The following is an 18059-nucleotide window of genomic DNA, read 5'->3' as shown; positions in this document are numbered from 1 at the left end:
CCTTGATGAGAATACTTTCTTACTTAATAAAGAAATATCTGACTATCTGTCAAGAGTTTGCTTTTCTGAGAAATCGAAGATCCTCATAGTTTGTCAAAGCTCACGCTAACGGATTCTGAACCCCCTGTTCAACCAAAATGTCTATGGAAGGAAACTTGGATACCAAAGCCCAGGGCTAGGGAGAGAAGGAGAAGCCCCACATCTAGCAGCGTGCCAAGGGGCCTGTGCCACCTTGCTACACATCCACCGTTGTGTTTAGCACCCTGAGCTGGAAGAAGCCAGAAGTGGAGGTAGGGCGGTATGTGATTGACCAGCAAAGAAACCACATGGCTATGGCTTATGACTATGAGCTGGGTGACTGGACTGGAGCAGGCCAGTGCAGCCGTCCCAACATGGGGAAGATGCTGTTACAGGATTCCTCAAGATGAAGCAGCAATTCAAAACCCAGTTGGATGATCCAGCAGGGGGAAGGCAATGCTGTTTCTGGGAAAGGAAGAGAAGGCGATGGCCTTGACCCAGGGTGTCCTCGTGAAATATGCAGAAGAGATGGATGAGGAGGAAGGAACCTTGGCCAAGGCTGTGGAGGTCGCAACCACCATGGCGATGGACTCCCAGGTGGGGAGCAACGCTGCCAGAGTGGCGAACCTGCTCCCAGAGCCTGGGGTGTCCCAGGAGCCACGGAAGTTCCACATCTACTTTGATGGTTTGGCCAGTCGCAAGCCTACATGGACAATTGTGGTCGTTTTTTCCCCAATGGGGTATCACATGTGCACTCCGTCGCCATGGTCCTGAAAAAAGAGGCAGCCAACTGGTATGTGGTACTGCACATCCTGGATGCCCTGGAGCTCCTAAACTATAATCAGTTTATGCAGGCCTTGCGGCTACACTTTCAAAACTCATTGCAAGCAGATACCATCCATGAGCAGTCAGCATGGTCTCCCAGTATGCTACCAAGTTCTGTTTGGCTGCCAAGGTTGGATTGAAACAGATTGTAACAAGGTCACCAAGGTCCCGTTCATTCATGAAGGGATGTGTTCTGATCTTCTGCAGCATTGCATGGGGCAGGTGATCCCAGGTATTGACTTTCAATGATCCTGGGTGCTGGGACCACTGCTGCTCAGCAGCTCCAATGGGAAACTCCCAGGGGAAATTGTACATTGCAACCCCTCCCCAGACTGAATGCCCCAGGCTGAGCCACGAGGAATGGGAAACCCTTTCAAAAGAATATCAAGATTTAAGAGAGAGTTTTTGAAGAACGGGAATGTGACAAACTTCCCCCTTGCCATAAGACAGACCATGCCATTGACTTGAAACCAGTGGAACCCTTGTCAAAGGGAAAGATTTATTCTATGAGCCCACAGGAGATGGAGGCGCTGCAGATGTTTTAAGATAAGAACCTAGGCTGGGTTTTATCTGACCAGGCACTTCACACTTCACATCCTGTGTTGTTGGTAAAGAAGGATGGGCCCCTGTGGTTGAACACTGATTATCTGGGGCTCAATGCAGTTTCCACCTCCAGCATCTTCCCCCTCCTTCTAATAAAGGACTTTTTGGGACAGCTGGGGTTGGGTAGGATCTTCACAAAACTCGATCTGAGGGAGCCATACTACAGGGTGTGGATAAAACATGGGCATGAGCATCTTATAGGTTTCAATACCTCTTGGACCAGTTCAAGTACCTTGTGATGTCATTCAGACTCTCAGGCACTCTGGGAGTTTTTATGAATCGCATAAAAGAGGTCTTGCATGATTTGTTGTACAAAGAGGTCCTGGTTTACCTTGATGATACTTTGCTATATTTGGAAACAATGGATGAATATGTGCGTTTGGTGCGGGAGGTGTTGAAAAGACTACGGGCCACTCAACTGTATGCCATGCTTTCCAAGTGCGAATTGGGTTACTGGGTTTTCCCCCAAGGGCTAAACATGAATGCAGCCAAAGTGTATGACTTACTGAGTTGGGCTCTGCCTCGCACCCGATACCAGCATCAAACCTCCCTCAGATTCACAAACTTCTATCATTCTTTCCTTCCCAAGACTGCACAAGTTGCCCTTCATCCTACAGTCCTGGTAAAGTGAGGAGGAAAGGGAGTAAAACAACTGGGGGTGCAGCTCCAATGACCTGCCAAATGCCAGCAGACGTTCAAGGAGTTGAAGCACTTGTTTACTACTGAGTCCATCCTCCGCCATGCCAACTCCACCCAGCCTTTCATTTTGCAGGTTGATTCGAGTGGTGATGAGGGCCCTAATTTTACAAAAGGGGGATAGGGGGCAACTGCAGCCCTGCACTTACATGTCAAAAATGTTTAATGACACAGAGAGAAATTGGGCGATCTGGGAGAAAGAAGTGGCAGCCATTATGTTAGCATTCACTACTTGCGGCACTAGCTAGAGGGGTCCCCCATGCCTTTTGAGGTCTGGACTGAACACGAGAATTTGCAGGTCTTAAGCCAACCGAGAAAATTATCCACTAAGCAGATTAGGTGGGTGGAGTTCTTTTCCTGATTCTCCTTCTCTCTCAAGCACCTCCCAGGAAAACAAAACATTCTGGCCAATTCCTTATTCTGTCTTCCCCAGCACGAAAGCAAAGCAGACTCAGTTGTGAATTCCATGTTCAGTCCCACCCACCTGGGGTTGGCCACCATAACACGAAGCCAAACTGCACCACATGCCGCCCCCCACTGGATGGCTCCAAAAGAACTTGGGAACCAATGCTGAATTTACTATGTGTTCAAGCTTAGAGGAACAGGAAGAGATCTTTTGCAAAGGGGAGCGGCTCTACATTCCCACCACCACCCTTCTTAAGGTTCTGAGATTATGCCATGACTCCGGGGTGGCCGGTCATTTTCAGTTTTATAAAAGCCCTCCACCTGGTGCAACAACGCTATTGGTGGAAGTTTTGGTGGGAGCTTCTGGCATCCCTGGGGATTAAGCAAGGCTTGAGTTCTGCCTACCACCCAGAAACTAATGGACAGATGCCTCCGGTGCTTCATCAGTTACCAGCAGAGTGACTGGGTTGACGTGATCCCACTTGCAGAGTTTGCCTATAACAATGGGGCACATTCAAGCACAGGGACATCCCCCTTTGAAGTGGCTTATGGGTCTAACTTATTAGCCACCCCTACATGGGTTCTTCACCCTGACAGCCCTCCGGATTTGAAAGTTTGGGCTGGACACATCAACGCAGCTTGGCCAACTGTTATGGATGCTCTGGACACAGCTAAGGAGGAATACAAAAAACAAACAGAAAAAAAATGCTGTCCAAGCACCCATGGAAGTTGGGGGGGGGGGTCAGACGTATCTCTCTACCAAGCACCTCCATTGTCAACAACTGTTCCACAAGCTGGGGCCCTGGTTAGTGGGGTCATTTACAGTTTCCCGTGTCATTAATGAGGTGGCAATAGAGCTTTCTCTACCTAAAACGTATTTAAATGTTCCATTGTAGCTTGCTGTGTCACGCCCCTAAACCGGACAAATGGCATTCTGGTCCTGACGCTCCTATTCCAGTGTACGTGGATGAACACACTCACTATGAAGTCAAGCAAATCTTATACTCCAGGATACACAGAGGCAAACTTATAGATTGGAAGGAATTTCCCATGGGGGACAAGGAGTTGGTGGAGGCTACTTATGTTTGAGTGCCCAGGCTGGTCTGGGACTACCACTATCCCCTGAAACATTCCCCATTGTCTATCACTGAACTTAGGGAGGCTGATCTTAGGGTGAGGATCTTTGATTACTCAAAAAACCAACTCTTGACAGATAGGCAAAGATTTCTTTATTAAGTAAGAAAGTACTGTCATCAAGGCATTGTTGAAACTGGGACTAAGGATACAGGTCTTCACATATATCCCAAACCCTGCCCCCCTCCTCCCGTGGGAGCCCAGCGAAAACGGGGGAACATCAAACAGTTTTAAGACTCTGATGAGAAATTCAGCTCCGGGTGGGGGGGGGGGAGGATCAGAGCAAATGGGTTCCTTAGGGGTGAGAAAGAGGGGGGGGGAATGGAAATGCAGTAAGGAACACCAGGGTCATAAAACACAGCAAAGGAGACAAGTTGCCCCCATCTCCTAAATAGGGGTGATACTCTACCTAACCTAGTTACATAAACATCCTAAATAATGGCAGAAACCACAGGATTCTGACACCTGGAAAACTATGGTCTGATGTGCAACACCAGCTTCCACACCAGGCCCAGTTATTTAGAGAAATTGAAGGGGCATCTCATTTTCCCATTTCCATATGATTTTTCTTCCTCCTAGTAGTCCCATATCCTTCCTGTTTCCATTTCTCCTTCCCACCTGTCAAGTCACCTGTGTTTTATATGCCTGCCATCTTCAGATACACTTCTTAATTTCTCCTACACCTTGCTCTTCTCCCCATTGGAGACCCAAAGCAGCTTACATTATTATGCTCTGCTCTGCTTATCCTCACAACCACCCTGTGAGATAAATTTGGCTGAGAGAATGTGTAACTGGCCCAAGGATACTGAGCTTCCATGGCAATGTGACAATTCAAACCTAGGTCTTCCAGATCCTAATCTGACTGAAACTCTAACTGCTCCACCACACTGGCTTTTGTGGGGTGGGTTCTATTGAACAGTAGTGTGAAGCCAGGTCTGAGTAAATCAAGCAAGTCACCTACTAGAGAAGAAGAAGAGCTGGATTTTTTTAATATCGTGCTTTTCACTGCCCAAAGGAGTCTCAAGCAATTCACACTCACCCATTCTTCCTCTCCACACAACAGAAACCCTATGAGGTAGGTGAGACTGAGAGAGCGCTGAGAGAACTGACTGGCCTGAGGTCATCCAGCTGGCTGCATGTGGAAGAGTGGGGAATCAACTCCAGAGTAGAGGTTGCCACTCTTAGCCACTACACCAAGCTGGCTCTCAAGCTGGTAGCAAGTCACCAGATGGTTGTTGCCTGGCTTGGCCCTGAGTCCTCCCACAAATGCCAAAACAGCCCAGGGACGGGGCCTGACTCCTCCATGTCTTTTCCTGAGAACACCAAGGCTTGAAGGCTGTGTGCTTGCCTAGCAGGGGTCACAGAGGACATTCGTTTCTTAAAGCTACAGGTGCTGCTTCTGGGGGACGGGCTTTAACATCAATTTTATTTATTTATTATATTTCACATTTTTCTGCAGACATGAGGTATTTTTCAGGTTTATAAAAAGATCTATCTTGTCTGTTCATGACTCCTCTCCAGTCTCTGGATTTAAGTATCCACAGATTTAGGAACTAGATATATTTATATTCATCTGGTTTTGAGTATGACGAAAGCAGTCTCTAAGTATGTTGAAATTATCTCCAAAGAAAACTAAAGCAGAATATGAAGCCAACATGGATAATTTCTAATATAATTTATAATTGGGTTGAAGTTCTTGAGGAATCAAAGTAAAACTTTCTGTGTTAAGAATTCACTATTTAATGTACTCTGATGATTATAGAGTTGTATAAGGAATTTCAACTGGATAAAAAAATTATTATCTGCCCATTCTCAAAAGATCGATAAGAAATAGAAAATAAACTTATTTTCTATTTAGGATAGAAGATGAATTTTTGGTATTATCAAAACCCAGAATTCTCTCTCTAAAATAACATTATTTCTTTTTTGGGTAGCATTTAGCATGCCTGTATTTTAGGTTCAGTTACAAGATTCACAACATAGAAATGGATGAAATTTCCCCCTAAAGAAACCATTTCTTTAAAAATGTATGATCCCCCTAATCCCAAGAAAATTCTTTGAGTACCGATAGGGAGATTTATTTTGAAAAATATATATACAGCTCAGCTACCATTCCACCAAACTACCCATGCATCACAGTAAACCTCAATAGAAAAAGAGTGGATTTACTTCTGAGCAAATATAGATAGGGTAACAATACGATCCTAAATCGAGTTACATACTTGTCCATTGTGGTCTTCCAGGTTCCCTTGTGCCTCCATCTCTTACAGAAATCATCAGTACCTACCTCTCACTCCCAGTGAATTCATCAAATCAGCTCCCTCCTTTTGGTTCCAGTTGCCAACTTGGCCAAAGGAAAAAAATATTCTGTATTTTTAATGGAGTCTAACTGGGATTCGTATTTATTGGGTGATGCCATGAAAAGCTTCCATTATTCTGTTTAAAGAGAGACTGAGATCTTTTGCCAGGTCTTTCGAAAACCAGCCTTTAGCCTTGATTTCTCTTTACCAACTTCTTCCTGAAATCCAACAATCTTATTTTTTTCTTTTTAAAGTCTGTTTTAGGAGTCTGTTTTTGAAGCAACTCCGTTATGATCAGAAGGGACCAGAAGGGAAGTCCTACACAATTGCATTCTGGGCCTCCTCAGAGGCAGGCCACCTATTCCCAAACTTACCAGAGCTTCCTATGTTAACATAAACAACCTAACAAGGGCTTAAATTACAAAAGGTCACACAGAGGTACAGCAAAAAAAACCGTTCATTTTTTTTAAAGAAAAAAGGAGGAATTACAGGCTTTCTCAAGCAGGTATCATGAAATCCTAGGGTTTCCTGAGTGAGTGGAATTAATGTTTAAAAATCATTAAACATTTATCAGTACCACATATGATCATGTCAACCCCCTCCTTTGCAAAATATCCAATGATGGGCCTGGAGGGGGTTGAAGGGCAGGGCTCCAGGTGGGCACATACACAGCCAATCCCAACCATATTCTGCATGATTGCCCGACTTCTGGGGGTTCTTGAAGCCTGAATATTGTTTCAGGGGTTTCTCTGTGGTATAGAAGTTGAGAAAGGCGGAGCTACATCTTTAAAAGTTGGGGGGGGCACACACTCTCCATAAAAACTCTAAATATAATACATACACACAAGCCCTAATTTTGTCTATTATTTGCCCTTTTGCTAGGACCCATTCGCTGCGCATTGCGAGGGAGAGGCAAACTGGCCAGGCGCAATCCTGGGAGAAGGCCGGAGGCACGGCTTATGCCTTGCGGCTGATGGCGCCCTTAGGAAGCCCAGGTGGCTTTGGCCCGGCCAGGCGGCACGTGGTTTCCGAGGAGCTCCCCAGCGGGTGGGCTCGATCCGCGCCTGAGCCGTCCACCTGGGGAACAAATGCCCGTCTGCCTTCCCCGGCCATGCGTTCCCCTCGTGCGCGTGGCTTTGGCGCTGGCCCCCGCTCAGCGCGCGGCTGCCTCCGCCGGCCTCTCGCCACTTGGGCTGTCCCCGGGTGGTGGGTGGGGCGCGGGGGGTGGCCCGAGGGCGGGGATGGCTGGGCTGCCGGCCTGGGAGGCGGTGCCTGCCCATAGGACGGGCTGGGAGGGGGAGCCCATGCCACTAGAAGGGAAGAGTTTCGCCGGCGGAGTTGACAGCGCCAGGTCAGTGTGGGAGCGAAAGCGGCAGCGAGAGCCTCTGGCGGCGCGGCGGGACTGCGGCTCGCCTTCCCTGCCTGCCTGCCTGCCTGCCTGCCTGCCTTTGGGAGGGGGCTGCGGCTCAGGGTGCGCCGGGCGGCCCGGCCGTACGGGGCGCTTATCTGTAGCCTTAGCGAAGCGGGAGGCTGGATCCAGAGGGACCGGCGTGCTTGTGGGACGTGAAGGGAAAAGAGGGGAGTAGCCGCAGAAAGACCCTCCGCACTTTTGGCCCTGCCGACCCCCCACCCTCCCCCTGTCCTTACTGGCTCGGAGAAGCCTGATAAGAGGCAGGCAAACTAGGGAGGGAGGGGGGGAGGAATTGCAAAAGGAAACGCATCGTTGATATAAGGGAAGTTCCGTGCTGCGGGGGGAGCGTCAGAGTGGTGGTGGGTGCCAGAAGTTATCTTTCTGGTGGGGCAAGATCTGCGCGGCGGGTGTGGGGAGACGGTCTCGTCGGTGAAGCTCTGTGGGACAACACAAACGTAAATCGTGTCGAGCCGAGGCGCACATCCACTGGATACCAGTTTCCTGGGAAGCGCATGTCATGTGCGGGCACAGCCTAGCCAAGTGGGCTTGGACGCTTGGGAGACCAGACCTCGGTGCACGTTAAAGGAATTCAGAGGGCTGAATTCACTGGGAGATGGGCACAGCGTGTGTGCATGAGAGAGAGTCAGGATGGTGGGTACAAGTTGTGTATTATAAATGTTCAGGAACAGAGAGTAATAATCTTTGAAACTCCTTTAGCTGTGGGGCTGGCGCCTGACTTCACAAGATCCACAGCGATGAATTAATATAATTATAATAAGAAGACAATAGTAGGAACTTTGTATTCATTATAAGGATAGGTTAGGCACAATCTGGGAGAGAATGTGGACTCGGAGTTAACTGATTCCGTTAGTGCATTCTTTCACGTGTCCAGGTGATGCTCATATGTGGCTGTGAAAAAGTAGCTTGTCCCAAGGAACTCTGCCCATGTTGCCATGTTTGTGATCCTGGAATAGTTTGAAAAACTCAAAACTGTTCCTGTGTGGAAGTCCGTTCAGGCAAGGTAGTGAGCAAAAGCCTTCTCAAACTTCTGATTTAATTTTTCATCTTTTTTTACATTCTGCCCATGACAGGGTGTATAGAAAGGATTCCAAGGGCGATCCTGCCTCAATAGTGATTATGTTGTGCATTGTGAAATATATGATGCCTTGGTGTCATATCCCAAATCTGTACTGTGTTTTGTAAGTTTCCCAGTGTCATTTCTCCCTAGGGCAGACTGGCTAGAGACTGCAAGTTCCTGTGGGTGTTGTAACATTGAGGCAATATGTGTGAGTTATGATCCAACGTGGTAACAAGGTCATAATTCAAAACTGCTGTAGCAGAGGACCAGTTTCTTCTGGTAGCACTGTAGTGATAAGACAAGGAAGTTGCTGACCTCTTGAAATTTAGAACTCCTAATGTAAAACAAATTTTAAACTGTAAGATTTTTTTTTTTTTTTGGCTATCAGGTCATAACTGAGATTCCTTCAGGTAGTAAAAAGTGGGGTACAAAAAATAGCTCCCCTTATGGATCCAATAGGGTTTTCAAGGCAAGAGTTGTTCAGGGGTGGTTTGCCATCGTCTGTCTCCAAATCACAGTTCTGGTATTCCTTGGTGGTCTCCCAGCCAAATAGTGCCCAAGGCTGGCCCTTTTTAGATCAGACCCTTCATGGTGCCGTATGACACACAACAATCAGTAGCGCTACATTCATTTGTGAATCATCACTTTCATACTAGATCCTGCATTACTTTGGCTGAGAATGTTTTCACACACAGCTAAAAACGGAGTGTTGGCATATGCGAATGTTGCAAATGTGAGAGAGAATGGTAAAAGAAATCAGCACATAGCTTTTCCATTTGCATTATAGAACAGTTTATGGGGGAAACAATTTAATAACAGCCTTTGATAACAGCCGTCTCCGTAGCTAATGGGTACTATTGATTGTACCCAGGCTAGATTTTTTTATTGGAGCAGGTTCTGTTAATATCCTTGCTGGATACCTGTAGAGACCTGTAGAAAAGTTCTTCCCATTCCAACACTTGATGTCCCATCAGTTATTTCTGTACAGATCTTCTTGATAATCTGAATTCTTCTTTACAAATCCCATAACCCCTGTTGCATTTGCTTAAAGTTCTTCATAAACAAGTGTTGTGTTATATCTCACCTTGTACAATGGTCCTCACTCCATGCACCCTGTTTTGCTCACAGAACCATGCATGCTAAGTTGCAAGCCTGTGCAGAGCAACTTGGGGGGAGGATACCTTTTGGAAATTTCCACTTGTAATGCATATTTGTAGAGAGTAGGGGTCCCCAATCTTTTTGAGCCCTCTGGGCGCAACAACAAAATGGCTGCCACAAGATGCAGAGCCAGTTGCAGCATCAAACTCTTCAATGCAACTCTTCAGCTCACTCTCTCCAGCATTTCAGGCAGAAGCTCTATTTAACAGAGTGCCTTTTACAATGAACATATTTTTTAAAAATATTTTCTTGCACACACACAGCTTACATTCCGTCATTCAGTAAAGCTCCTCATGCTGGGGTAGCAGCTGCTGCAAAGTGACTTTAAAAAAATCTATGTAGACAATCCGAGATCTAATGGCCAATCAGAAATCCATCTACGTGAAAACCCTACCTATTTTCTAAAACACTTGTAAAAGCCTGGAAAGGTAACTGTAGACACCTCAGCACCCATGGGCACAGTGCTAGAGAACTGTGTTTGAGTGAAAGGGCACCATTCTTCCTGCTTAATTTTTTGCCTATACATAGAGAGAAAACGGTACAACAAGTGAGAGAATCCCTCCATGCCTCTGACTGTTGGTTCATCCTTCACTATGGTATGCCTTCTGGTGTCTGGGTTATGTTTCCTGCATCCAGCTTCTTGTCTGTTGCCCACAAACTGAGCCTTGACACTGGTGGATGTCATAAGTCTCTCTTTCTAGTGATTTTAGTGTCACATAATTTACTGACTTCCATTTTTGTAGCTCAGGTGTCCCAAGCTTGGTAGGTCCAGGTCTCTTCTACTATGCCTACAAAACCCATGTGAAACTCAAATTAGGAGAGCATGTCTATACTGAAATTGGTTTAAGTATACTGTTGGCTGGATAGAACATACACCATGGTGCCTTTTTAATTTTTATTTTCATGTCAGAAATTCTACTGTGAATTAGATCACAAGCATGCAACATTTAAATGGAATTTATCCTTGGTGCCTTCAGCAAACTAATCCTAAAATTATTTTCAGTTTAGTCCTATGCACATTCATTTGGAAGTAAGTCCCAAATATATGTACTATAATTGCTGCTCTATGAAAAGTAATAATGTTATTTCCAAACATGGAAACATCCATGGGATTACAGTTTTAGGTTACTAACGTACAGTTACCAGATTTTCATACATTGCTCTCCCCTCCTCCATTTTCTCACAACAACCCTGTGAAGTAGGTCAAATTGAGAATTGGTGATTTAAACCTGAGTCACCCAGTGCCTAGTTTGCTGTTCTGTCCATTATACCCCCTACCTACCCTCCCATACACAGTTTGGAATAGCAGGAGGTCTTTAAATAATTTACTACTGGACTCAAATCTAGCTCTTCTACTTAAGACTGAAACAGCTACCCTCCTGAAATTTAACTGGAAATAACAAACGATTGCAGGAATTATCTGGTAAACAAGTAATATTACCCAATTTCTGAAAGTGAAATTCTTCAAAATGTCACCTTCCAATTAGTTATTAAGGATGTACTATGTAACATTTTTGTTTTTATCAGTCTTTGTCTACAAGCCCCAAAATATAAATGTCTACTCATTCATGTCTCATGGCTTAAGTGTCTCGCTGCTGAGTGCCTCCTCCTCCAGTTGGCTTGCCTGTCTGTCCAGTGGCCAGCCAATTGCCTTCCATCCCCCACCCCTGACCATCCCCTCCTCCTCCTTCTCTCTGAGGTTTGGAGGCTGCAGATCCCTGCTGCGTGAGGACTGACCCTGCCAGTGAGTTCCATAATAGCTGCCTGCAAGCCTTTCCAGGTCCTGGGGGAAGAGGGATGCCATCCACAGAGTTCTTCCACTCCACCACCACCCCCAATCTAGCACCCGTTGTATTCCTGAATGCAATGGGCTTGTTCCAGCACTAGCTTCTCACAACTGTCCCGAGTTATTATTATTTTTACTGGGTGGCATTTAAAAGAGGCAGTGTGTGCAGAAGGATTGCTATTTGGAGAATGCCTTAAAAAGCAGCAAATTTGGCAGTGGGGAAATTCATCTTGATGCTGAGAAATGTGAGTTGCTCAGGTTGTGAACCCAGATTTCTAAAATAAAAGCCCAATAATTATCATTCCCATAGTGGGTCAATACATTGACATCCCTTGGAAGGCACTGGAAAACTATTTCATTATTTTCAGCCTGGCTAGCTTTATTGTACAAGCAAATCTATGTCATGCAAAGATGCAGTGATGTTATCTAGCAATGTGGAAAGGACTTTAGGGCGACTACATTATACTTGCTATTAGCCAAAAGGCTGAGAAAGGACTGCTATTGCAGTCTATTTGAAAAATTCCTCATCTATACATACACAAGTTTCTCTTTCTGTCTAGAGGGGGATATAGGCACCTACCCCCAAAACCTAGAAGTATATTTTTACATGAACTAGAATTACATGCTAGTGATGCTCAAAGAAATGTCGAATTCACCCCTTCCCCTTATGACTCCATTTATCATCTGCATGCAAGTCAGACTTTACACAGTCAGGACAAAGTCTGTGAATCCAATATTATGAGTCCCATCAAGCTGAACAGCAAGCAACTGACTTGCTACTTCACAAGTTGATAATTAGCAATTATATATATAAATAATTTTGGAGCGTATATGTTGTACAGTATCTTTATGTAGCTATAAACATGTTACAGTTAACATTCATATATAAATTCACCTTTAGTATGCTCATAATTTCGGTACAGAAGATATTTCACAGACAAAATTGACTACTTTTGTCAAATTAAATTATTTTGAAACTATGGTTTGGCATTTGTGAAAACATTTTTTGTATAATTTCCAGAGAATCTGAAATGGATTATTGGGCCAGCTTTCCATTGGAACTGGCATTGAAGTAGACCTTGGGGAGGGCTGTGAGGAACCATGCAGTGAGAATAAATTATCAGGAAACTTCTCCCTGTACCGCTATGGAACCAGAATATAGAACCTGTTTCCCTAGTCCTGAGCCTCGAAAGTCTAGTGCTTAATTACTCTGGTTTCTGAAATTCTGTCTTTGAACCAGAGTGACAGAATGTAAGTAGAAGATCCCCCCACCCCCATTCCTGGGTGTTACTGTTGAGTTTGGGAAGTAATTAATTTGATCCTCTGATTTCACACCTCTTTCTAGAATATTGTAAAATATTAAGGGCTCTGCCTCCCAAACTTAGAAGTCATGGAGGTGGACTGTTTTCGTTTCAGTTAGATCAGAATCAATAAAAGCTTATTGTATCCTGGAGCACAGTGCAGCTTTTTTTTCCCCTCAGGGAAGCATTCTGCAGGTAAGGCATCCTACAACCTTAATCTCTCAGAGATACTATAAAGTATTAGGGGCTCAAAGGGACAACTGGACAGGGCACTTAATATTTCCTCCCTCAGCTGTTTTTCTTCTCAAAGTTATTTCCACCTTAAAGTTTTCCTTTCAGAGGGAGAGCTGTTTGAATGTTTTCTCATCTATATTTCTCCCATGGGAAGAAAATCAGCTTGGAGCATGTGTGAATTTGACAGGACAACAGTAGGAAGAGAATGGGATTTAGTTGCCTTACTCTATTCCATCCCCACTAATCCTTTCCTTACATTTTAGCATTCCTTGGCTGCGTAAAAAAAAAAACCTCAGGGAAGAAGCAAAATATAACTAGATATCTCTTCTAGTGTGGCGTATTGTTGCTGGGAGAATTTTGAAAAGCCGTTGTCTGCAAAAAGAAGGGATTGAGTGTTTTTCCAGCAGAATCTGCGTTAAAACACAAAATATCCTGCTGTTTTCCCTTATTTATAGCTGTTACCCTTTCCTTGTACAACAATGCACAGCATCCCTCCAACAAAAACTTTAAATTATATTTAAAAACTATCCCTTATATCTGATGACCTACTTTTATATCATCTGAAATATTTTTAGTAAATTGTATGTTGGCGTTCCATCAGTAACCAGTTTTTAGTGTGGGCTTCTAGACATTAATGTAGTGTAGAAGAGCGAGTAATATATTAATGAACACCAATTACAGATTTCTGAAGGTTAGATGTGTTTCTTCTGTCCTTTGTCATCAAACCACAGTCTCTATCATCAGCAAAGGAACCTTAATATATTTGTAACAAGTGAGGGCTGTAGAATAAGTTACCTCATGCTGTTTTACTTCTTATTCGTGATGATGATAACAAACTGCCTGAGGAGCCAGGATTCCATTATTCATTCTCATGGCTGAACTATAAGCTTCTTTAAATCTTTAAATCTTTGTTCCGGTTAAGCAGGAAAATGCTCAACTACTCTTCGTCCTAGAATCAGCCTGGCTGTATTTTGCTGTAACTAGTAGTCTGCTGTTTCTAGAGGACAATGCCCAGCGTATAATAAAATAGCATAAGAGGGTAGTCTACGTAAGCCAATATTTCTCCCCTGATGTTAGTTCCTTATGAGCAGAGAGCGTCCTTTTCCATGTGAGAATATTTAAGCATGTATCACACCTCTTACATTCTGCAGTGGCACAGAACATTGCCACTTGGTTCTGCTGGTTATGTATACAGGCTTCAGCCTTAAGCAAAGGGGGAAATTCTCATTACATCTAGTTAGATTTATTTGTCAGTAAATGTATTTGGGATAGGGCGGTAGGAAATGCGAAACGAATGAGGCACTAACTTCAGTAAGGTTTGGTTTTGTGCTTTTGGTGTAGAAGGATGCAAGTTTGCAAGTCGGAAGAGTTGGTCCTACAAAGAGCTGGAGTCACAGACCATTAGACTATTTAACTAATCTGTCAAGTATTCTCCAGGGCAGGCTGAGATTTTTTCTGAGCCTGCTACCTGAAACTGGAATTGAACCTGATACTCTATACATGTAAAACTTGTGTCCCAACCCTGCCATAGTATTCTTTTGATACTTTGAGACTGCTTCATAATGCTGGTACTTTTTGTAAAGCAAAATAAGTTCTACACATAATTAATATCTGAATATAATAAATGTGTTTTTTTAATATTTTGGAAGAGATGTTTATTTCTCTTTTCTTTTGTAAAGTTTTATATTCTATTTTAAATTCCAGTTTTGATATTATTTACTGTTTTTGCATCGCCACTATGAAAGGCATTCTCACATCATAACATCACAAGGCATTCTCACATCATAACATCACAAGGCTGTTTTAGTAGTTCAGATCATGTGATACATAAAGAAAAATAATGATAGGCTTTGGAACTGGCTGATCATTTAAGCAATAATGGTCAGAAAAACAGGTTTAACCACTGAAGGGGAGGGGCTTTGATAATCCATTTCAGGGGTTTGAGAAAAACGATACCTTGCCGAATTTTCTACTGCTCATCAGCATTGCACTTTTATTTTCTAATCCAGCATCTATGTTGATTAAGGGCAAGGTCCCTGACCCACAAGGAATTGGATGAGTTTGCATTCCTATGGAAATGAATGACATTTAGTGAGTTGACACTGATTTGTTCCCACTAACTTCATAATTATAATGGAATTCTAAAGAGGTGGTGAGCTCCCCCTCACTGGCAGTCTTCAAGCAAAGGTTGGATGCACACTTTTCTTGGATGCTTTAGGATGCTTTGGGTTGATCCTGCATTGAGCAGGGGGTTGGACTAGATGGCCTTTATGACCCCTTCCAACTCTATGATTCTGTGATTCCGACAATGTTTTTTTTTTAATTTTATATTTGTGAAATTGTGAATATTTTATTTTGCTTTAGTTATTTAATATTATGGAAAGTTTTTCAATGCCAGTAAATGGCTTTAGATGAGTGAATACTTGGTTATCACAAACCACAATGTTACATCAATACTACAGTCCATATTACTCTGGTTTTATTTTTAGAAGTAGGGAGTTAAACCTAATGCCTGGACTGCATTAGGTTTAACTCTCTACTTCACTGCAGCAAATTCCTGGGCTTGACCCTGTTTTGTCAGTTGCTTGCTATATTGTTTAATTACAGTCAATTGTAGTATATTTCAGTAGATCTCCAGTCCTTCACAGGAAAATTTAATATTCTTTCATAAGAGAGAAGAGCTGTTTTTTGTATCCCATTTTTCTCTACCCAAAGGAGACTCAAAGCGACTTAAAGTCTCCTTCCCTTTCCTCTCCCCACAACAAACACCCTGTGAGGTAGGTGGAGCTGAGAGAGCTTTGAGAGAACTATGACTAGCCCAAGATCACCCAGCTGGCTGCATATGGAGGAGTGGGGAATCAAACCCAGTTCTCCAGATTAGAGGCCACCTCACCTAACTTACTATATCAAGCTACTACTACATCCAGTTATTCGTGGGTGGGGGAGTTCATTGCATATTTTCAGATGAGATTTACAACCTTTCCAAGAACTCTTGCACTAAATGTCACAGTCAGTCTTTGGTACAATCTAATTGTTTCTAGAATTGACAAACACTGCTACTGAGGATAAAAATTAGAAAATAGTATTTTGAAATCTTTATTGTGGCTAGACCCCTATCCTGTTTTCATAATTCAGAAGTGCATACCAGGGTTTTTTATGATTATTTATTAATCACATCTCCCCCCCCCAACCTGCCAATGGTGATATGGAGAATACACATTCTACTGAGGTTCCAAACTTTTATTTGCAGTAGCTGCTTTCTATGATAGCCACAGAGTAATTGGGCCTACTGTTTATACTCATCACATTATCTAGTAAAGTGTTCTTTCTACTCTCTGGGCAAAATATTTATTGGTTTTAGTAGCTGAGTGGGAATAGCTGATAGAGGAAGGGACCACTTCATTGGGAGTGACTGGGAGACCTAGATGGTGGATGTTTTGTCTTCTGTCTCCTTCCTTAAAAGAAAGAGCATATTTGAATGTAGAAGTCGTCAGACTTCAGTATTCCCTTAGACATTGAAGAGATATGAAAAGCAATAACAATGGAACAGCTTTTAGTTCAGAATGCCCTAAAATACAATAAGATATCTCTGTATGATTGATTGTGCTGATGCTCATTCCCTGTTTCACTATGGTGGATTCAGTAAAGCTGAAAGCTACACAGGCTTGGTAAGGGACAGCCAGCCCTTGTTAGGTAGGTAGGATCTCTTCTCATGCCTGTGACTCTCTGAGTAGTTCCCAGGACATCAGTTTAGTTAAGTTTCCTGTCTCAGCACCCTATATAGCCACAAGAAGTGTGTGACATCTGTCCTGATTGTTTGATAGTGCTGGAAGAAATTGACTATGGTTTTTAACTTCACTCCTTACTTTCACTGTTTTGTCTGGAGGCTAGAGGAAAAGGAGTCACCTATGTTTGTTAAAACAGGGTACAATATTATTCCAGTGCATTACACAAACTTTTAATTCTAGAAATAGCTATATGGAAACTTGTTTCTGATGGGCGATTTGTGGTTCCTCATTTTGCTTACGAAGGCAGTTTTTCCTGTATCAGCAAAGAGTCACAGAAGTCACATCAAACAGCTGACCCTATGCATCATTTGCTAATGCAGCTACTGCATGAAGTAATGTCGTGGTTATGAAAGTCACGTGCATATCTTTCCATTCATTTTTTGACTGACAAAATGTCAGTTCTATGTATGTGAAAGTTCAAGTAAAGAGGTAGAAAACCTCCTGAGTGATTTATCTTTGTTTATTAGAAATAACATTTGCAGTCTTCTAAACAAGAGGCATTCTACATACAGAAAAAAATAAGACACAGAGTGGCTTAGAAGATGTTGCAAGGCTGTGACACATCCCATGTTTGCTGTATTTGGAATATTTGCAATATCATTTCTCTAAAACACAGGGATCTTCTTCTTTTTTTAGATGTTTTATATACATTGTTTTCCAAAATCACAGTGATAGGATTTCTGGGATACAAGCCTGATTTTTTTTTTGGAGGAACCTGGTTGTGAGGGCAGAAAACAATGATTTGTCTAGAAAGATTTATAGGAGGGAAAGAACGCTGGGGATTTATAGGGGAGCTGAGAAGAATAATTTGGGAATGCATAAGGCATAAAAGTTAGTTCTCCTACATGGTGCTGTTTTCCGAAACTTGTTATTATGACAGCACAATCTTACATGCTGGTTTAGATTCCTTCTCCCTGGACCAGACCATTCCTGAAACACTCTTGAGGGATTTGCCTCATCTGAGATTTTCAGTACTTCTTGGAATCAAGACTGCCTAGAATAGCTTTTGCTATACCTTGCAATAGTATGTGAGAATTTCTTAATTATTTTATTTTTATTTATAATTAGATTTCTTAACTGCTCCTTCCCTGCATGTGGGCTCGGGGCAGTTCATAGCAATCCTTATCAATTAAAACCAACTTTAAGTGAAATACAATAAAATGTTGAAAATGCATCAGTTCTAAAATGCTTCAACATTTCATTCAGTTAACTATCATCTTGCTGGCAGTTTTCAGGTATTTTAATGGTATTAGACTGGGGGTGGGGGGAGAACGAATTACGGGGATGAGATGGACAGGGGAAAGGAGAGAGACCCAATATAA

The 18059-nt window shown here is 43.1% G+C and overlaps 1 protein-coding gene across 5 annotated transcripts in view; it reads left to right on the top strand.

Moving 5' to 3' along the window:
• The first annotated feature begins 7223 nt into the window (after positions 1 to 7223).
• The window catches only part of PPARG (peroxisome proliferator activated receptor gamma), a 75186-nt gene continuing 64350 nt past the window's right edge, over positions 7224 to 18059 (top strand). Inside the window, exon 1 of one of the 5 annotated variants that reach the window (XM_077325655.1) lies at positions 7224 to 7332. Coding sequence is in view for 3 of the 5 variants with exons in the window: in XM_077325658.1 (XP_077181773.1) it covers positions 8025 to 8043 (19 nt within the window). In the remaining 2 variants the exon portion in view is untranslated. The other 4 variants (XM_077325657.1, XM_077325658.1, XM_077325659.1 and 1 more) reach the window with 4 other exon arrangements.

This window comes from Paroedura picta, chromosome 3 (genome assembly GCF_049243985.1).
Source record: "Paroedura picta isolate Pp20150507F chromosome 3, Ppicta_v3.0, whole genome shotgun sequence".
Classification (NCBI taxonomy): Eukaryota; Metazoa; Chordata; class Lepidosauria; order Squamata; family Gekkonidae; genus Paroedura; species Paroedura picta.
The sequence above is the reverse complement of the archived record's forward strand: the minus strand, read 5'-3'. Positions and strand labels throughout refer to the sequence as shown.